Source organism: Corythoichthys intestinalis, chromosome 14, assembly GCF_030265065.1.
Source record: "Corythoichthys intestinalis isolate RoL2023-P3 chromosome 14, ASM3026506v1, whole genome shotgun sequence".
NCBI lineage: Eukaryota > Metazoa > Chordata > Actinopteri > Syngnathiformes > Syngnathidae > Corythoichthys > Corythoichthys intestinalis.
The window spans coordinates 2848448-2870808 of NC_080408.1; the positions used below are offsets into that span (position 1 = coordinate 2848448).

At 38.0% G+C, this 22361-nt stretch overlaps 3 protein-coding genes across 3 annotated transcripts in view; 2 read left to right on the top strand and 1 right to left on the bottom strand.

Moving 5' to 3' along the window:
* Window positions 1-9813, top strand: part of LOC130929559 (junctophilin-1-like) — a 39928-nt gene extending 30115 nt beyond the window's left edge. The window contains exons 5-7 of the mRNA XM_057856796.1: window positions 2207-2625; window positions 7632-7728; window positions 9512-9813. Coding sequence (XP_057712779.1) covers window positions 2207-2625; window positions 7632-7712 — 500 coding nt within the window. The 3' untranslated portion in view covers window positions 7713-7728; window positions 9512-9813. The remainder of the gene's footprint in view (window positions 1-2206; window positions 2626-7631; window positions 7729-9511) is intronic.
* A 2987-nt stretch (window positions 9814-12800) lies between these two features.
* tmem70 (transmembrane protein 70) lies at window positions 12801-21857 on the bottom strand. The gene is made up of 3 exons (XM_057856799.1): window positions 21581-21857; window positions 19577-19673; window positions 12801-19461 (listed from the first exon to the last, which is right to left on the bottom strand). Exons 1-3 carry the CDS (start codon window positions 21776-21778, stop codon window positions 19025-19027), a joined length of 732 nt encoding a protein of 243 aa, XP_057712782.1. The 5' UTR covers window positions 21779-21857; the 3' UTR covers window positions 12801-19024.
* LOC130929558 (cadherin-6-like) overlaps window positions 21495-22361 on the top strand; it is a 127502-nt gene continuing 126635 nt past the window's right edge. Inside the window, exon 1 of the mRNA XM_057856792.1 lies at window positions 21495-21572. The gene's annotated coding sequence lies outside the window, so the exon portion shown is untranslated. The remainder of the gene's footprint in view (window positions 21573-22361) is intronic.

Below are 22361 nucleotides of genomic sequence, written 5' to 3' on the forward strand. Positions count from 1 at the left end.
GTGTGTACTAGATAATGATTTGTTAACCAATAACTGATATCCCGATATTGTCCAACTCCAAAAATCCGATACTGATATTAAACCCATACCGATATATGCAGTCTTGGACTTTGCAAATTGCATTGTAATGCCCTACTGAATGCTTTAAAGTGCCTGTGACAGCATTAAAAAAAACTTAAATTTCATTATTATATAAATTAGAATCATATTTTGAGACAATTCGACTACCGTAATTTTTTCGGACTATAAGCCACTACTTTTTTCCTTCATTTTGATACCTGTGGTTTATAGTCCAGTGCGGCTTATTTGTTGATTTTTTTTAGGTAACACTTTATTTGACAGCGGTGTCATAAGACTGTCATAAGATCATCAAATTATGACATGGCACTATCATGTACATTACTGAATGCTTATGTCATGAAGTGTCATTTGGCAAATTATTTCACTAACTCAATTTTTATCCATCTTGGATCTTTTGCATCCATTCAAAAGTGAGATCATTTGCCGGATAACACTTAATGACATCTGTTATAAGCATTCATGAATGGTCAGGACAGAGACATGTCATTATTATGGTTGTGTAATGACAGTCTTATGGCACCACTGTCAAATAAAGTGTTAGCAAATACCATAACTAGCAATTGATGAAACAATTGGAACAGTAACTGAAGAAATATTTGCCACAGAACATGATTTTTGATCGTTATTTACATCTGTAGCGCTGCAATGCATGCTAAGAGGCATGTTGGATGACAAAAGTCAACAGAAGGTTGCAGCAGAGGTTGACTGTCTCCCCCAAGGGAACAGTGATGGCTTCTTGAAGCAATAAAGTCATCAAGATCATCTCTTGCTCCACCCAAATGCATGATGGGAAGTTGGGCAACCATGACTGTTGTAGTGGCTGCGAAAGTCAATAAAAGTTGCGGTCCAATGAATGCCTGTGTCCACTCGCATTTCTCCGCCTCTTCGCTCTCAGTGTGCTAAAATGGCGTCATTGTAAACTGTTTAAGGCGACGCATGAACGGGTCATTACATCCATGCGTTAATCCCGTCAAATATTTTAACGTAATTAATTTTAAAAATGAATTCCTGAAAAAATACTTTACTTTAAAAAATTAATTACAATCCGTTAACACGATAAATTTGACAGCCCTAATTATAACATGAACTTTTGAGAAAGTTGGCTTTTAGGTGTGCCTTATACTGCAAAAAATACGGTACTTATGTATTCCTCCAAGTCCAATGCTTTACTGTATATTTTAGTACATGTAAATTCAGGTATCAAGGGTTTAAAAGTAGAGGTCGACCGATATAGTATTTTCAAATGTCAATGCCGATCCCAATATCTAACAGAAATTATCAGCCGATTGCAGATATCCAAACCCGATTTTGGAAATCCGATATAAGGTTGTTTTTTTTTAGGCACGTAAGATGATAAAGGCAATTTTTGAAAAAGAAAAAAAAAACCAGCTTCAAATTAAAATCATGACTTGAGACTTAAAAGATTAATTTGGTCTAGTGCTACCAAACCAACAAACGCAGCACTTCTTTTTATAATTATACACACTCGGCAAGATCAGTACATGATCTGCAAATAATTAAACCCACTAGGACGTCGCTACGACATGTAAACAAGCGAGATTTTAAGAAAATGGTCGCCATGCTAAAGCTAATGCTAACGTGAATGCAACACTGACGCTACAAGTCACATTTAGAGTGAAAGGATCACTCACCTTAAAAGGCTAAAGCAACATTGCATATTCTCTCAAGCAATTAAAAAAAAAAAAAAAAAATTACAATAATTCCAAAACAGGCAAGCCTAAAGCTTCCTGTAGCAGCCTGCCTTCAAGCTGCTGCGGGGTCCTTCCGGGGTCCTACCGACAGTAAACGGCAGCCATCTGATCAAAATCTTTTTTTATCTGATTTTTTTGTTTTGTTTGTTAATCGGCCGATTTTTTTTTTTTAATCGGCTGTTGGCTGATGTTGAAAAAAAGTCCACGTATCGCCCGGCCGATATATCGGTCGACCTTTTTTTAAAAGCCTCATAACATCGCACTCATCAGAATTGCAGATTATGGAACACTGCGCTACTAGTGATAAATTCATTGAAATTCACAGCAAAGGATGATTCGATGCCCAGTGGATTGAACGTCTATGGCAACCAATGACTTAATGTTTGTGACATTTTCTTTTCTTAAAAAAACAGGAATAACAAAGGCAGCATCAAAAGTCTCTCTCGGAAAAGAAGTGAGGCAACAGTCCGAACCTCCACCAGTGAATAAACCAACCGTGCCAAACAGTAACTACCCTAACAACGGACAGATTCACTCCCAATACCACGGCTACTACGTCAAGGACGTCAAAATGCCACCGCCTGACGAACCAATCGACGTGGAAGACGATTTTCACCCGTCGAGCCTGGCGCGCTTGCCGCCCCCCGCCAAACAAGTTTGGGCACCGGCGCAGAAGATCTCGCCCGTCCCCAGTCCTTCTCCGGTCCCGACGAAAGAGAAAGCGCCGGAGTCGTCCAAGCCGAAAGCAACAGAAGCCAACAAACCAAAGAGTTTAGCGGAAACCAAAAAAGTCAGTGTGGAAATTAGCCCGGAAATTGTTGAAGAGGAGTCGGTAAGTGTTGACGCGACCTTGCCTGAGCATGGTTTACAATTTTTCTCAATTGCTTCGGTACATTTCTCAGATCAGAACTGAAATTCTCAAAACTACTAGTTCAAACAACATGGATTACCTGCAAAAGCCACAAGTTACATTTAGTGTGTGATGATCGCTCAGCACAGACCTATAAAGGCTAAAGCAACATTGCATATTCTCTCTGGCCAAGACAAGAAAACAAATCTTACCGTGTGTGGAAGCCTGGAGACTGGAGAGCAGCAGCACATCACATAAGTGACACAAGTAGACACTGATTCGATGCAGGCTAACAACAAATTAAATGTTACACATTATGAAAATGTGACGGAAACTATGGCGCATTTTTGTCGAAAACACTGGCATCGTGTTATGTTTTAGTCTCCCAAGACACGTTTTAACTCGTCATGAAAAAAAGTGTTCGTTCACGAAAGACGTCGTCATCATTGCAAAAAATAAAATAAAAATAATAAAATTTTTCATTAGGTGCAATTCAGTGTAGGGCTGCAGCTATCGAATATTTTAGTAGTCGATTAATCGGTGGACGAGTCAATTCGAATAATCGAGTAATCGGATAAGGAACATGAAAAATTTAAATACATGAGCCTCAAACAGTACAAATTGTTTTTTGTTTTTTTAAATGAGTATTTATGTACAATGAAAGAACATTTGGCTAACTTAAATAGAAAACGTCAGCTAGCTTAAATGCTATAAAATACTAAAGTGCTTTTTTTTTTTTTTTTTTTTTTTTACAATGCTCCTAACAAATGGTTCAGACACATATTCCCACAAAAAAAAAACGGCAAAATATACCTATAAACTAAATCATGAATGCATTAAAAAACATTAGCTCGAACAAAAACTTAGCTTACATTGGTCTCAACAGGGAGCAGTTGGATTAAGCCATGTGAAAAGAGGGAGACCAGAGGGCAGTGTAGGCACTCTAATCAATAAAACTAAATGCAAACACTTTCAAAATAAACCATTACAACGCCACTTTAATTAAACGAATACTCGAAGCAACAAAATTTAATTCGAATATTTTTTTCTAATCAAATACTCGAGTTAATCGATTAATCGTTGCAGCACTAATTCAGTGGATAAAATCTTATTTAGGATCCAGAAGACAGTGTGTCTCGATTTAACAGTGTCAAATCAACATTTCTACATGTCCCTGTTGGCCTGCCTCAGGGGTCAATACTTGGCCCACTTTTATTTTCTTTGTATATTAATGACTTGCCAAATTCACGTGTGAACATTTAATTTAAAATTAGAGGCATGCAAAATTTTCCGATTCTTAGATTATTCGTGATCCGGTCGTGGGGGATTCGGGAACGATTCACAAACATCCAAATTCCGATTATGGAAAAATGCCAAATAAAGCGGAACTAAAATACAGTCAGCGCGGTCTTCGGGACACAATGAGGAACGGACCCACAACTTATTCCGCTAGATCAAAAAAAAAAAATAATGCCTGACTGCAGCCGACAGCCGCTTCAAACAATGCCCACGTTGCTACTAACTACATCCATATTAATGTTACAGCAGCTATCACATGTATATGGAACTAGATGTGAAATTAGACTTGCCGGCGTTAGTAAACAGCCACCATCTTAAAGCAGTACTTTTCTGAAAGGCTCTCTGAAAGGAAACCTAATTAACTTTTTATCTAAAATACTCCTAATCGCCAAAATCTTGACTTGAAACTATCTTCAAATGATAAAACCGTTTTAAATCTTTCACATGTCAAAATTATGGAATAACGGGAGCAATTTTAACAACTTTAAAAGTTGATGTACAAGATCAAATTAATTGAATGTTGTTTAAAGCTGCTAATACAGAATGGGGACTTGAGTATTTTATTTACTGTTTTGAACTGTTAACTTAATAGTGAAATAGTAGTTTATTTAAGCCTGAGACGATTTTTGTACAATTTTTCTAACTAATGCTAATAGCTGGGGGGGGGGGCATCAATAATCGATTTGCAAGCGAATCGTAGCCTCTGAATTGGAATCTAATCGTTGGGTGCCCCAAGATTCCCACCTCTAATTAAAAGAATATGTAATATTGTCAAATTCAACCTGAACAATTATAAACAAATAAGATCTTTTATAACACTTGGGGCTGCTAGGATGTTTCTACACTCAATGATTTTATCACACATTGAATATTGCATTTCGTATATTTTCGGATTACAAATCGCACCTGAGTATAAGTCGCACCAGCCATAAAATGCCCAACAAGGGGGGAAAAAAAACATATACAAGTCGTACCGGAGTATTAGTCGCATTTTTGGGGGAAATTTACTTGATAAAATCCAACACATGTCATCTTGAAAGGCAATTTAATATAAAAATACAATAGAGAACAACATGAAATAAGTGAAATAAGAAGTGAAGTAAGAAATAAGTGTACATTATGATGTTACATGATGCATGAACAATGAAATGTTCAACAATTCAATATGAATATACTGTCCTCACCAGGACGCCACGGCTCAGTCCTGGCTATACAGCTAGCTAAACTCCCAAATGACGGTGCTAGGCGTCCGTACAATTTGCTGAATCAATTTCGTCCTCGATACCAAACAGGTTCGCATCAACGTAAATAAATGATAATTAAGTGCTATTACAGCAATGACACAAACGGTTAGCATGCGTTTGCTAGCATTAGCACAGCGTTCAAACAACCACACAACTGGCTCTAAATGTCCGATCGCGGGTGGAAAACACATGACAACAACAACAACAGAAAAGATGATACACACAGGCGTTGCCTCTGTACAGATATTTTACAAGCATATACATTGAACGAAGGTTCGCAGCAGTGTCTCTCTCTCTTTCTTTCGCCCACTCGCTCAGAGACGCTGCGTAGCTGTCCGTCTTCTTTTGGCGTGTGAGCGCTCTTCTTCACGTAAACAAGTGCGAGTGCGCACCCACTTGGGCGTGAAAGTGCCACAAACTATAAGCGTGCATTTCAATATAAAAAAGTCAATAATACAATTGAAAACACATTGCCAAAGGCAAAACGCATACATGGCAATAGCTTTTAAGAGTTATTCGGATAACTATAGCATAAAGAACATGCTAACATGTTTACCAAACCATCAGTGTCACTTCAAAACACCAAAATAACATGTGAAATGCTAACATAATGTGTTAATAATTTCACACATAGGTCGCTCCTGAGTATAAGTCGCACCCCCAGCCAAACAATGAAAAAAAAAACTGCGACTTATAGTCAGAAAAATACGGTACAAGTTGGCAACTGGCAGGTGTAAATACATGCAGTAACATACAATCACTGTACAAGAAATCGTTAAAGGTATTTGCCAGAAAACCAATGTCATTCCATGTTTGTAACATTTTTTTAAAAGTACTTTTTATTGAGCCTTGAGAATTTTTAAAAACGGCTTGTCTAATACACTAGGTGTAACATGGACTCGCCCCAGCTCCCATGTTAGACTTTTTTTTTTTTTTTTTAAAGGCCTCTCAGCAGTCTCAGGTCCAGGGTCTCCTCTAGAGGGGACTGCAAGGTCCATATCAGAAAAACAGCCTTCAGTCACAATTCTCTCTCTGTAAAGGGCAATAAAATCGAGAACAGTTTACCACTCGCCATCAGGGAGTGTCCCACAATAAATTCTTAAGTTTTTTTAAATTCTTAATTCTTAGTAACCTTCTGTATTGTGCTGTTTTATTGTGATATTTTGTTCTTGTCTTTATGTGTTTTTGTGTTACCTATCTAGGGACTGCGAATGCAAATTAGCATTTTGCTACAATCTGGCATATTTAAATCTTTTAGATGTTCATTAATGTGTACGGTCCCTATTAAATAAATAAAATTATCATCCAATGGCGTACCGCAAGCAACACGTCACTTTCGTTCATTAATATTCATGACATTAGCTACTGTTGCTAAGTAGGGACAAGTCACCGTTTGTCCCTAATAGGAAATGAACGGAAATCGTGTACGAAGGAGATGTTTACAGAGCTAAACCTACCAATTCTCTCCGAAAATGATGTGCTTGGTGCCAAATTGACTGGCAAAGATGTGGAAGAACATAAAAATGTTCAGTTAAAGAGATGGCTTTAGTGTCGAAGGCTGAAAAAGACGAAAAAAAACGAGCCGACCTAAGCATAGCTTTAGCTTTTTTATCCACGCGACTGACAATGACATTCTCCTGTTTCAACAAGCTATCCTTTACCATCAGCCCTGTCTTTCTTATATATCCTCTGGTTGTCCTACGTCTCTTACCGTTCTTGGGGGTAGTTTAGTTAGCTTTGTGTAGCGATTGCAAATGCTACTCAGTGACAGTCAACGAACACTTTTAATTTTTTCATTGATAACACATCTTAATCCTATAATTTATTTACACTTCCCCCTTACTAAAGTTTTTTTTTTATATATATATATATAAAACAGATACGGTAACAGTGGCAGTCAGATACCATTGTAATTCTTTTCAGGTCATTCATTGTCAGACAGAAGCAGTACGGCACAACGTTACGCTAAAAAAATAAGTTAAAAATATCAAAATGGCTTACCTCTTTGTCCTCTGAAAGATCATGCCAACCCAACATAATGTTTACTGCATATGAAACGTGAATGGATTCGCCGAGCTGGTGTTGAAGTCCGCGCAAGTTGATTCGGTCTTCACATTTTTTCCTCCCGAGTTTTTGGTTTCCGGAAACGTATGAAGAAAACATCCTTCATGTGTCGTTATGTCTAGAGTCGTTTCTACAAGTTCCAAAAAAGCAATGCCTGATCAGCATGTTCGTTTTTGAAAGATTACCGGAGAAAAGTAGCACTAATTACGTTGAGTCTACGCGAGGGCGGGTCTATAATGTCCCACTTCGGCTTTTCTTCCGCTTTACGATGCGACGTCACGGTCTAAAAATAGACTGCGTGCGGTACGCCATTGCACGATGCAATTCTGAACAATGACATGACACGGCATTGCCATGATGTGAATTTTTTCCCCCCCACAGGGTCCCAACTCTATCTTGGTGGCTCTGGTGATGCTACTAAATGTTGGTCTAGCAATTATTTTTGTCCATTTCCTGACTTGACCAAATCTGAACTCAGGTAAGTCATATATTTATTTGGCAGTTGGCATTTCCAAAGCTGGGCCAGTGCACTAAATTTTAGTAATACCTGCAACAGAGGCCTAATCATTATGTTGCTTATTGGCTGCCATTGACAGCGATAGATGTCCAATCCATATTAAGTGGGAGATTTGGCAGCGAATGAACCTCCCACTTCCAATTGAATGGACGTCTACTAGTGATTAACTCAGTCTAGATTAGCTGCAGCTTCCTGATTCCTTTTTTGTTAAAGGGAACCTTGGACTTAAAGATTTGTGGGCTCTAATAAGCCACAATTGTTCTCTTTTACTAAAATAAGTTGTAATATGTTGATTTAATAATCTATAATATTTAGTACACGTCTTGACCTTCTGAGGTTGCCATGTTTTACGAGCGCAATGCACGCTGGGGTGATGAAGCGGTTAGGCTGGACTGGGAGAATAGATGTGCTACCTAGCAAGCGAAGCTAGTATGACGACTGGCATGATTTTGTCACATTCTGCTGCTGGTCAGATTGTTTTGTTACAGAGCTGTGGGAGGAGTTCCCAACGTCTTACCTATATCCAATTCCAGCTCATCAGCAGTGTCTTTCAACCGATCCTAAGCGGCTTGCCGAGATATTTTCTTGCTGTTATTTGACAGTTTGTATATCCCTTTGTTGTTAGTTGCATCATTGCCTTGTTTTTTTTTTTTTATCTTTTGTCTGCCTTTCACCGTAGTTTTCACCCACCGTGGTTGTCACCCACAAAATGCAAGCCACCTCCTATTAAAACGTGTGCCATGATCCCTGCATTTCACATGATACAAAACACCCGGTTTACTCGCTTCCTCGTCAGTCCAACGGTCCCACAGTTGTTGGACTTGTTTTTGGCCATTTTCCGCAGTGAACGAGAACGTTTTGAAACCCAAAAAGGCTGACACGCAACAAAAGCCTGCAGCACATTGTTTTGTGACAGAGCTGTGGGATGAGTTCCCAACGTCGTACCTGAATCCAATTCCAGCTCATCAGCAGTGTCTTTAGACCGATCCTAGGCGGCTTGCCGAGATATTTACTTGCTGCTATTTGACAGTTTGTAAATCCCTTCGTTACTAGTTGCATCACTGCCTTGTTTTTTTTTTTTTTTAGCTTTTATCTGCCTTTCACCGTGGTTTTCACGTTTGCTTGTTTTCCCTCTTTTTTTTTTTCTTCTTCATTTTTTTTAAATTGATCCAGACCTACTGTCACGGACCCTTTTTGTGTCTCCCTTTTCATGCTCGCGTGTTTTTTGGTGTGTTAAAAAAAACAAACTTTTACGCAATCCCTAAATTATTGTTGTCTGCTTGCTGTCTGAAGTAAGCCGCACTTTTTTTCAGTTGCGTTTCCCTTTCTGTCACGTGATAGTATAGTCCTGTGGTCTTTGTGCTTGTCTATTGCTCGGGAAACGTGGGTTCGAATCCCGCCGGAGAACTTCGATTAATTGCTTTTGCTGCTCGTTTTGTGAAATATCGACATTGCTGTCCTGCTCTCCACTTTTCTGGTTGGGTTGAAATTGGAAGGGCAGAACCTACGACATGTTTATGTAGGTAACGAGTGACACTGTGAAAGTACGTCAACGCCCAGATTGCATTGCGTCAGCAACAACAATGGCGACCGAATTTTATAAAAATGAAAGCATTAAGATGGGTTTGAATAACAAATTATTATAAGTCATACCAACATTTATCTTTTAAGAACACAAGTCTTTCTGTCCGTGGTTCCCTTGAAAGAGCAATTAACAAGTATTTGCGGCTTTTCTGCTTTTCAGATGCATCCAAACTTGTCACCCAAGCGCTAACTCTCCATCAGCCAGGGGGCTTTTAACATGGCCTCCAATCAGAATGGCAGATATGGGCAAAATGGAGGACTGAAAATAGATAGGTGAGGAAGTGGCGCAAGAAGAAAGCAAGCAGTAGGAGAGAAAGATGAAACCGTCGCCACCCCCCGGCGTCTCTGGATGGACTCAAAGGCTGCGTTTGGTGCTCTGCGCAACCCGATTGGACCTGGGGATGATTTGTGATGCCACTTGGAGCGCAGTGAAAGTTGAAGCAAGTGCTCGCAGGTCGGAAATAGGAAGGAAGAAAATAACAACACCTGAGACTTAACATTAGATTCTCGATCAGGTTTCCAAACTACGGCATGCATGGACAGCTGATCACGAACGGGAAGGAGTGTGCAGACTTTGCAACTCTTGAAATTTGCTGCAATAAAGTTTGTGCCTCATACATCTTCATTTTTCTCCATGTTTCAATCGGAATTGTTGCTTTTTTTATACCTAACTCATTGGCTGTCATTGACGGTGACAAGAGTGCTTGACAAATGTTTTTACGTTGACCACAAAGTAAATTTGATTAGAGTCCCCTTGGGTGCCAGGGTAGAACGAAATATTTTTCATAGCTAATCTGTAAAACCGTACTCGCAGTTTACTAATCTGTACCCACAGATTCCTATCGCGAGTTCGTAATCTGTACCCACAGTTTAGCAATGACCCGGCAATGGTAGTTTTTAAATTTGGTTTGCCGGGGACTCCAAAACCCAATGGACCAAACAAGTAACCAGCTGCACATGGGTTGCCCTTGACGTACTAAATTGTTTTGACAGGTAACTAATACACACTATCTTTGTAGCCGTGAATATTGTCACTTTCAGGAGTCATCTGTGGGTACAATTTAGTAAACTGTGGGTACAGATTTCTAAGTAGTGGGCGCAATTTAGTCATCTGTGGGTACAGATTACTAAATATTGGGCACAATTTAGTAATCTGTGGGTACAGATTACTAAATAGTGGGTAAAGTTTAGTAATCTGTGGGTACAGATTACTAAATATTGGCTACAGTTTAGTAACCTGTGGGTACGGTTTTCTAAATTGTGGGTATGGTTTAGTAATCTGTGGTTACAGATTACTAAATAATGGCCACAATTTAGTAAACCGTTAGTTGAGATTACTAAATAGTGGGTACAGTTTTAGTAAAATGTGGGTACAGTTTAGTCATCTATAGGTAAAGATGACTAAATTGCAGGTACAGTTTAGTAATCTGTAAGTAAATATGACTAAATAGGGGGCACAATATAGTAAATTGATGGTACAGATGACTAAATAGGGGGCACAATTTAGTAAACTGATGGTACAGATTATTAAATAGTGGGCACAGTTTAGTCATCTGTGTGTGAGATGACTAAATTGCAGGTACAGTTTAGTAATCTGTGGGTAAAGATGACTAAATGGTGGGCACAATTTAGTAACCTGTGGGTACGGTTTTCTAAATTGTGGGTATGGTTTAGTAATCTGCGGTTACAGATTACTAAATAATGGCCACAATTTAGTAAACCGTTAGTTGAGATTACTAAATAGTGGGTACAGTTTTAGTAAAATGTGGGTACAGTTTTGTCATCTATAGGTAAAGATGACTAAATTGCAGGTACAGTTTAGTAATCTGTAAGTAAATATGACTAAATAGGGGGCACAATATAGTAAATTGATGGTACAGATTACTAAATAGGGGGCACAATTTAGTAAACTGATGGTACAGATTATTAAATAGTGGGCACAATTTAGTAAACTGTGGGTACAGTTTAGTCATCTGTGTGTGAGATGACTAAATTGCAGGCACAGTTTAGTAATCTGTGGGTAAAGATGACTAAATGGTGGGCACAATTTAGTAAACTGATGGTACAGATTACTTAATAATGGGCACAATTTATTAAACTGTTGGTACAGATTACTTAATAGTGGGCACAGTTTAGTCATCTGCCGGTACGGTTTACTAAACTGGGCTCAGATTACTGAATTGCAGGTACAGTTTAGTAATCTGTGGATATAGATTACTAAATGGTGGGCACAATTTAGTAATCTGTTGGTACAGTTTATTAATCTGTTAGTACAGTTTAGTAAACTGGGGGTATGATTTGCCAAACTGTGGGTACAGATGACTAAATTGCAGGTACAGTTTAGTAATCTTTTGGTACAGATTACTAAACTGTACCCACGGATTACTAACTGTACCCACAGTTTACTAAACTGTGATACGGATTAGCAAACTGTGCATACAGTTTAGTAAACTGTGAATACAGATTAGCAAACTGTGCATACAGTTTAGTAAACTGTGGGTACAGTTAACTAAACTGTGGTTACGGTTTACAAAACTGGGTTTAGATGACTAAATTGCAGGTCCAGTTTAGTAATCCATGGGTAAAGTTAGTAAACTGTGGGTACAGATTACTAAATTGCAGGAACAGTTTAGTAAACTGGGGGTACAGATTATTAAACTATGGGTACAAATGACTAAATTGCAGGTACAGTTTAATAATCTTTCAGTACAGATTACTAAATAGTGGGCAGAGTTTAGTAAATAGTAGGTACAGTTTACTAAATTGTGAGTGCAGATTAGCAAACTGTGGATACAGTTTAGTAAACTGTGGGTACAGATACTAAACACAGTTTTGTAAACTCTGGGTATAGATTACTAAACTGTGGGTACGGTTAACTGTGGATACAGATGACTAAATTGCAGGTACAGTTTAGTAATCTTTGGTACAGATGACTAAATAGTGGGCACGGTTTAGTAAACAGTGGGTACAGTTTACTAAACTGAGTACAGATTAGCAACCTGTTGATACAGTTTAGTAAACCGTGGGTACAGTTTAGTAATCCGTGGGTACAGATTACAAAATCGCGAGTACAGTTTACTAAACTGTGAGTACAGAATTAGCTATGAAAAATATTTTTCTACCCTGGCACCTGGAGTACTCTATAACTTTGACGTGTTAACACTAACAACACTGAAATTGGAAAAACACATCAACAATCTTGTTTCCGTTATTACAGCCTGAACGCCATTTAATAAATTTAAATTGTTTTCCTACTAGTTTAATTTCTATGTCTAGCTCCCGTTCTTGTTTGACTGGTTATAAAAAGTCGTGATCGCATTTCATTGCCAATGACAGCACTAGACGTCCAAATGCATTAGATATCTAGCGCAGCCAATGAGTTATTTGCAATTTCCTACGAGCTAATTTACAATAATGTCTTTTACGAGAACAGTCGGTCCATTTCAAATGCCATCTGCTGTGCAAGATGGTTGGAAAATTAGTCGAATTTTATCGCTGCTTAAAAATATTTTACCAAAAAATATTTGGATGGAAAGAGAAGTTGTGCATATCCGACTGTATTTATCTGCAATTCCATTGCATCAGTGTGTGTTTGTGTGTGCGGTGCACTGGAAATGTTCATAGATGCACTTTGAGCTGATGGATGTGGACAGCTGCCTTACCATTTTACAGAGTGACGTGCTGGTGGGTGCAAAGGGCCCGAGCAGGAATGTGAAACGCTTGGCGGATTCTCTCCCTGCCGGGTCCTGGGAGAGTGCCTCTATTTCTATCAGCCCGTCTATTGATCTGTTCAAATCTGGAACGGTGTTTGTCAAGGCCAAAAGCAAAGCTGCCTCAGTAACTCGCAACAGGCAAATGGATTATTTTCATTTGTCATTTCAAGTTCTTATTTTGTTCGTGTTGTACAAAAACTGGAAAATCAGCAGTAATAGTGTTACTTTTAGATTGTCGAGATTGTCACTTTTCTTAATTGGAACAATAGAGATTACAAAAACACAAACCATTTTTTTTTTGTTTTTTATTTCAATGTGCTAAAATATAATATTTGGTGGAGTTGTTGATTTACTCCAAGCAACAACAACAACAACAACAAAAATGCCTATCATGCATTAGAGTCACACATAACTGATTGGAACCCAGATTTCAGAACAGTGTGGCACTACAGTAGTACAAGTGGTACAATGGCTCCCCCTGGTGGGAATTGAAATAATCACAGCCTGTCCAATACATTGTACAGGTAGTTCCCAGGTTAGGACGGACCCGACTCACGCGCAGGGCCGGCCCAGCCTATACGCAGACTATGCAGCTGCTTAGGGCCTCTGACCACTAGGGGGCCCCCAATCTGGCAATTAATTTATATTCTATTTTTTTTTTTACCACAGTTTGCTTTATTTGATTTTTGTGAGTTTTCATACTTAATTTCAAGCTTAAAAAATAAAAGTTCTTCCTTAACTTCTTTTTTTCCCCTCTTTTAGAAAAAGGTTTGGCGCTATCTACTGTAAGTACTGACAATCATTTGGGGTGATAAGTTTGAAGTATGCAGTGCAACAAAATCTGATTAATACACAAAATATGGACGTATGGGTTGGATTACATGTATGGGTTTCACAGTACACTGTGACGAAATGGTGTGCCAAAAATATGGGCCCCTTGGCATTATTTTGCTTAGGGCCCCCAAATGGCCTGGGCCGGCCCTGCTCACGCGATTTCGACTTTACGACGCCTGAGTCACTTTTTATTTTATTTTAATTTTGACTTTTATTTTGTGATTCTTGCTTTTATTTTGGCGCAGGAAGTGTAGAATAAACAGCGAGCGCATGTACAAACGCGCACACACTCAGAGCATCCGAGTAAACAGTTGACAGCCTGCGCACACGTTTGTTGCTTGTGAAGCATCCAGAGGCAACGGCTGTATCTACGCCCTTTTGTACTGTTTATTGTGCATTTTCAATTGGGGTCGAATACTTGGGGTGAATTTATGTGATTTTTTTTGATGATGTGCAGACGCTAACTGATACACACTAATCGTTTATTGTTGCTGTATCAGCAGCTTCTTGAACATGCAAATTGAATGGCTGTTTTTGAAGACTGATTTGATCTTAGTTTCATTTGGCAAGTATTATTGTCATAAGCAGCTGAATAAAGTCAGCAAACCACACGGACGTCTGATACCGTCATTTCGGAGCCTAGCTCGCTGTCTAGCTAGGACTTAGCTTGACCTCTTGGGAAGGACGGTACAAGATGTTTTTGGATATTTTTTTTTTTTTTTTTTTTTTTTTTTTTGAGGGTGTTTTGGGGTATTTAAAGGGTTAATTACGCGGAAATCCGGGTTACATCACCAGCGCAGGAACGGAACTCGTTCGTAAACCGGGGACTACCTGTATTGTCAAGAAGATGAGAGAACAGAAACCCCTGAATGACAATATCAAGGCAACAATAGCTTCATAATTGTGCCAAACGCCTCGCAGCCGGCAGAGTATTGCGGGCATATTACTTTTAACACTTTTTAGAAGGCCAGCATTTCTGTGTTAAGATCAATTTTAAAATTGTGAAATATTGGATTTTTTTGTTTTTCTGCCATAATCATTCAAACTCATCAAAATAAAGGCCTGAAATACCAGAAATCACCCTCTTGCTTCCCTAGTTTTCCTTTAGTACTGGTGTCATTATTCAAACATTCCAAAATGTACTAAACTAGTATGCAACGATTAATCGATTAACTCAAGTATTCGGTTAGAAAAAAATATTCAAATTAAATTTTGTTGCTTTCAGTATTCGTTTAAAGTTGCGTTGTAATGGTTTGTTTTGAAAGTGTTTGCATTTAATTTTATCGATAAAAGATACACTGCTGTTCTGCCTCTTTTCACATGGCTGAATCCAACTGCTCCCTGTTAAAACCAACATAAGCCAAGTTTTTGTTTGAGCTATTGTTTTTTAATGCATTCATAATTTAGTTTATAGGTATATTTAGCCGTTTTTTGTGGGAATATGTGCCTGAACCATTTGTTAAGAGCATTGTAAAAAAACGTTTGCATTTTATAGCATTTTAGCTAGCAGACGTTTTCTATGTAAGTTAGCCAATTGTTCTTTTGTTGTACATAGATCTTTTTATTTTATTTTATACCGTTTGAGGCTTAGCTCAGGTATTTTAATTTTTCATGTTCCTTATCTGATTACTCGATTGTTCAAACCAACTAGTCCATCGATTAATCGACTACTAAAATATTTGATAGCTGCAGCCCTAAACTATTACTTAAACATGTCTTATATGTATCTTTCCAATGCTGTTTAAGCTACACTATACAGTATATACACACTGTATACAAAAGAAAATAATGTTTCCATGTATTCATGCATATATAAACATTTTTATTTATTTTTTACCGTAATTTCCGGACTATAAGCCGCTACTTTTTTCCTTCATTTTGAATCCTGCGGTTTATAGTCCAGTGCGGCTTATTTGTTGATTTATTTGAGTTAATAGGTAACACTTTATTTGACAGCGGCATCATAAGGCTGTCATAAAACGTCATAATTATGACATGACACTAGCATTGGCATTACTGAATGCTTATGTCATTAAGCATCATCCGGCAAATTATGTCACAAACTCAATTTGTGTCCAGCTTGGATCTGTTACATCCATTCAAAAGTGAGATAATTTGCCGAATAACACCAAATGACATCTGTTATAAGCGTGCAATAATGCTCATGACAGTGTCATGTCATAATTATGGTTGTCTAATGACAGTCTCGTGATGCCACTGCCAAACAAAGTGTTACCAAATACCATAAGTAGAAATTAATGAAACAACTAGAAGAGTAACTGAAAAAATATTTAGCTAAGAATATGAATTTGGATTATTATTTACATCTGTAGCGCTGCAATGCATGCTAGGAGGCATGTTGGAAAACAACAGTGTTGACAGCAGCTGGCAGCAGTGGTTTTATGTCTCCCCTAAGGGAGCAGTGATGGCCAAATAAAGCTTATTGAAGGAATGAAGTAGTGCTGCAACGATTAATCGATTAACTCGAGTATACGATTAGAAAAAAAAGATCCGAATCAAATTTGCTGCTTCGGGTATTCGTTTTAATAAAGTGGCGTTGTAATGGTTTGTTTTGAAAGTGTTTGCATTTAGTTTTTATTGATTTGGGTAGATACACTGCCCTCTAGTCTGCCTCGATTCACATGGCTGAATTCAGCTGCTCCCTGTTAAGACTAGCATCAGCGAAGATTTTGTTGAAGCTAATGTTTTTTTGATGAATTCATAATTTATAGGTATAGTTAGCAAGTTTCTGTGGGAATATGTGTCTGAATTTGTTAAGGGTATTGTAAAATAATTTTTTAAAAAAGTTAGCATTTTATAGCACTTAAGCTAGTGGACTTTTGCTATGTAAGTGAGCCAATTGTTCTTTTGTTGCACATAGATCCTCATTTAATTATTTTTTTTCCCCATACCGTTTGACGCTCAGTTATTTTAATTTTTCTATATTACTTATTCGATTACTCGACCTAACTAATTCATTGATTAATCAGCTACTAAAATAACCGATGGCTGCAGCCCTAGAATGAAGCTTGGAACCAATTGACTGCAAAGCTTCATGGTGGTTCATTTGGTCTTATGACAGTCGTATGTGCCGCTGTCAAATAAAGTGTTACCGGTTAATTTCCTTTGGTGTAAATATCACATAATACCGTGAGGACAGCGGCAGCTTATAGTCCAGTGCTGCTTATCTATGAACAAATGCCGTTTTCGTGCCAAATTTGATGGGTCGCGGCTTATAGTCAGGTGCGCCTTATTGTGCGAAAATTACGGTAATTGGAAAAAAACGATAGACTGAGGGTGCGAAGTTTGATGAGCGTATTAGCGTTGGATTACTATCTCAAAAACGATAGCAATACACATAAAACTTTTTACAGCACAAACAAAGTATAAAAGTAACATAATTAGCAGGTTTTTTTGATCAAAATGGGGGGCTGGCTGACCACAGATTGAGCTATGAAAAAAAAGTAAATATTTTAAAAATGCTTTTTACAGCACAAATGTAGCACAAACGATGGACATCAATTTTATATAAAACCATTGTCTTTTTACGTCATTAATCTTGTAATACAGGGTCCCCCCAGATTGATAAATCTAAATTCAAGGCTTTTAAGACCTTTTTTAATGCCATTTCAACTGAAAATTAATACTTTTTTCGCACCAATTATTTAGATAATATTGAATCATATTTAACCTCAATTATCAAGTGTGTTTGACAAAAGAATGCACATTTACTGACGATACAATTAAAACACATTTAAATATAAGGTCTTTCAGATTTTTTTCCCCAGGATAAAATGGATTTTACACTATTTTTGTAAAGCAACTTCCGAAATTACATTTGCAATACAACAGGTTTCCCTTTTAAGAGGACCTAGTCAAGGTGGTAGGTTGGTGATTGTCTAGTTGGTCACCTTAACTGTAAAAGTGCTTGGGAAAATCTTGCAATTGGCAGTGAAAGTTTAAAAAGCAGCCACTTAATGGCAGTAGTTTACCATTAATTACCACAAAATAAAAAAGCTACACATGACCATTTCCCTTGGTAATTTTTTTTTCTAATCACATTACAAGACACATGTTAATCCTTTGTTAGCTATTGAAGACATTTCTTTTAATCAGATAGAGAAAATCCATACTCTTATTCAATCAAGAAAAACATTTAAATATACCAGGAGGTGTTTTACTATCACCTACATTATAATTTGCCTATCACCATGCCATGTTATTCAGATCAACGTTACCCCGCTCTCGTTCCAACAATTGTGTCAACTGTGTTGTGTATCTGAGGGGTGATGGTGGATCTACGACTCCGGTTTATCCATGCTAAGGCTAGTGCACCTGCCAACACCCCATTGAACATGGCTAACTCTTGAGTTAAAACTACGAAATTCACATTCATTCGAAAGGGAAACAGTGCAGAAATACATTTTTGCATCTAACACATTTTAATTGGAGAAATTGGCAACTTACTTTGAAATGTTAAGCAGGTCCACTGCTTTCGCATGACCCATAAACTGCAACCCAAAGTATCTGGATGTGACTTGGTCGCCGATCCAATACCTCACATGCTGGCCCAACTGTTTGGACTTGGTTGTCTTGAGGCTTTCGTCGAACATAACACCTAAGGCATCTGAGCAGTTCCTTACGCTAGTACTCGGTACTGTGCGATTGCCTGCTGTTGTGATGTTGATGCTAATGATGCTAACAGCACGCACACACGAAGTGCATTATGATTTGTAGTGCAGTGCATCGTAAAAATTCTACGCGTCATCTTCGTTATGGATTAAAAAAAAAAAACTTCTTCAAAAATTCTTCAAAAGTTCTTCAAAATTAAAACCACGGTGAAAAAATTCCAGACTTACGACAGCTAATTTAATACTTTGAATACCTTTAATAATGGAAAACTAAATTCAATGCTTTTTTAATACTTTTCATAACCCGCGGGTACCCTGTAATATTACAATTTTAATCATGGGTTGTTGCTTTTTTTTTTACATTTACATCTTGAACAGGAAGGGATTACGGGGGGACAGAAAGGAAAAAAGCAGACAGAAGAGAAAAATAACGAGAGAAAAAAAGCATTTTGCGACAGGCGAGTGACAAAATGCGTGTATTGAAATGATTTTAGATCACGGTCTGTCCATGTATTCTGCTTTTAAAGTGAAAGGCTTATCATAGCCCATCAGGTGATTGTAGTCCTGAGGCAGGGAGAACATATCGGGGTTCACCAGCATCCCCGTGTTGTTGGCGTAGAAGGTGGTGAACATCTTGCTGACAGCTGGTATACTGACCTGCTTCTGATGAAAGACTGTCCTTAGCTCAGTCAGGAAGACGCTGTAGGTTATTGCGGTATAGGTGTCCCGCTCCGGGTTGTGGTACAGACGAATGACGTAACCCTTGGTAAGAAGGTGGAGGAACAATGGGGTAAGGAAGGTGAAGCAGCCGATAATGCCGCAGAAAACCACTTGGAGGGCAAGGCTCTGGACGCCGATTCCAGTTTTCAAGAGGATCTGTGGCATGAGAAAGAGACTGGCCGCGCTTGTGCTGTAAGAGAAGAACTTCACCCCTGATCAGAGGTGAATAGTAACATAAGTAGCCATTTGCAGTTGTTTTGCACAAAACAAAAGTAGAATTAAAACAAGGTTCTTTTACTGCAAGTTGAGGGTAATAAAGCAGCTCACCACGAACTGCGGTTCCCAGACTGCCTGTGTAAATAAGATTCCCATCTTCAGATTGAGCGCAGGTAGAAAGATATGACGATGGCGTGAGAGACTGCACCTGAAAAAAAAATTAAGGAACAAAAAATAAATTCACAAGGCATCACTCATATGTGCTGTTAGGTAACACCGATTTATAAAAAATCTTTAATTAGAATAATAAATAATAAAATTGCTTTGATACCTATTACATTAAATATTATAGTACGTACAAGTAGCATACCGAAAATTTACCGTTACCCAAATTCCTCACGATGACCGATACTGGTGCACGATAATTGTTGGTCCGATAATTATCGGTTCGATAATAGGAATTATGACGTCATCCCGATAAATCCAATAACATTATCAATAAGACCAATAATATGTACTGTGCTAGCACACTAGCATGGGAAAGCAGTTGACCATTTGCGGGCATTGCTCCCACCTGCTGGTCAGAATAATTGGCTGCATCTATTTTTTGTTACAGTAGTTTGGTTCACATTACAAGCTCATTCACATACACACTGCGGTGTCTAGCGGTAGCATTGACAATCGTGAATGCTTTCTGTTACGTTTCCGCCTCGGAAATATATGTAAGTATTTTATGTTTACTATAACCTTTGGATGTGCAACATATGTTTACTTCTGTGGTGAAGGGTCATATGTATAGAACTTAATAAGTTGTTGTGTTATAGAAGCCAGCCAATGCTTTAGTAGCTCAAGCTAGTAGAGGTGTGCAAAATTTCCGATTCTTAGATTATTCGCGACTCGGCCGTGGAAATATGCCAAGTAAAGCGGAAGTACAACACACTCAGCGCGCCGCGCGGACAATGAGGAACGGAGCGAGAGTAGCTAAACATCATGCTTCTCATTACCCGGCCCCTCGGGTAATGCCAATGCTCAACTCACGGCTCTAGCTCAACTCATGCCACGAGATAAAAAAACACAAAACATACCTGACTGCTGCCCAAAAGCGGCTACAAAGTACATCCACATAATGTTACGGTAGATATCATTTATATAGGACTAGATGCATTAGAGATTCGTTAGCCTTAGCAGCACACCTACAAAAAGTTAGATGCGGGCGTTAGTAAACGGCCGCCATCTTAAAGCAGTACACTTCCCTGCAAGGCTGTTGTAGCGAACCTTCCAAGCAAACCTAATTAACTTTTTATCTAAAATACTCCTAAATCGGTAAAATATTGACTTGAATCTATCTTTAAAATAGTTTTAAAACTTACACATGTCGAAAGTAGACAAAAGGGAAATTATGGAATAACGGGAGCTATTTTAACAACTTTAACGGTTGATTCACAACATTAAATTAATTGAATGTAGTTTAAAGCTGCTGATACAGAATGGGGACTGGAGTTTTTTTTTTTATTTACTGTTATTTTTGTATATTTGTTTACTGCTATATGTTAACTTGATACTGAAATAGTAGTTTGGTTTAGCCTGAGATTATTTTTGAACAATTTTGGAACTAATATACAAAACATTTAAAAAAAAAAAAAAAAAAAAAAAAAAAAGGAGGGGGGTGAATCAATAATCGTTTTATAATCGAATCGGAGCCTCTGAATCGTAATCGTAATCGAATCGTTAGGTGCCCAAAGATTCCCAGCTCTACTCACTATGGCCATTTGTGGAATAGTTTGGACACCCCTGCACTAGAATATATATCATACCATAATGACCCTCTCTTTGGTAATCAGTGTAATTAATATATGCAACATAAAGTAGTTTATTTCGTAGCATCGCATTAGCCACAAATTAACCATAAACTAATTACATAAACCCAACAAACTAACTTGTATTAATTTAGGTGATTATTCCCATGACGGGGAGGCGGAGGGCTTCACACGTGGTTTAAATTACAAAACAAGATTTAGTCAAGCAGCCTGACAGAAGTGGTTCTATGCAACTTCGGTGGAAGCTTCAGGTCTCCATTAGGCTTCATCTGTCTGACCGTCATTATCAAGTAGGTACCTTGATTTTCAGGTTAAGCGGCGACCTTCTAACAACATGGAGGTGATTTCCCCTCGGTTGTCCGAATCCTGACAGGCACCACGGGGCTTTAGGTCGAGTGCCAGCACTGCGTGCGGAACTCAAAGAGTTAGTAATGAAACAAACTCGTGCCCTAAACATGCTATTAAGAGAAAGCATGTTAGCGTTGTAAATGAGCATTAAATATTCATTGAACTTCAGTAACGCTAGATGACATGAAGTACTTCCGTCTTTTTTCTTCTTCTACGACAAATTGTTTCTTCTTCTGTTCTACATTGTAGACAAAGTGGAGCCTTTGCGCCTCCTTCGGATACATCCAAGTGACGCCATATGATATTATATAAATATATGTAAAATCCCTAGTTTAAAAAAAAATGCCGAGATATGCTTTGGTTTAGCAAAGGTAAATTGTGGTTCATCAAGTTATTATTTTCTTATTTTTAAGGTTGTGACACATTAGATATATTTTAAAGCCTTTTCAGGGAAGTCACTATGTTAGATTGTGTATTTAGTGGAATATTTTGTTCACTAAAAAACATACATATTCGCAATTATTATTATTATTTAACAATTTCTATAATATTGTAATAAAATTGTATTTTTGAAATTGTTTTTACATTACGAATTTATAAATTGATACAATGTTAATTGAAAAAAAAAAACTAAATATAAAATGAATAAAAATAGAAATACATAATTTTTGTTTTTCATAGTATTTTACTCATTGGAAGGCAATGCTGGCGACGACGTCCAAGTCGTTTAG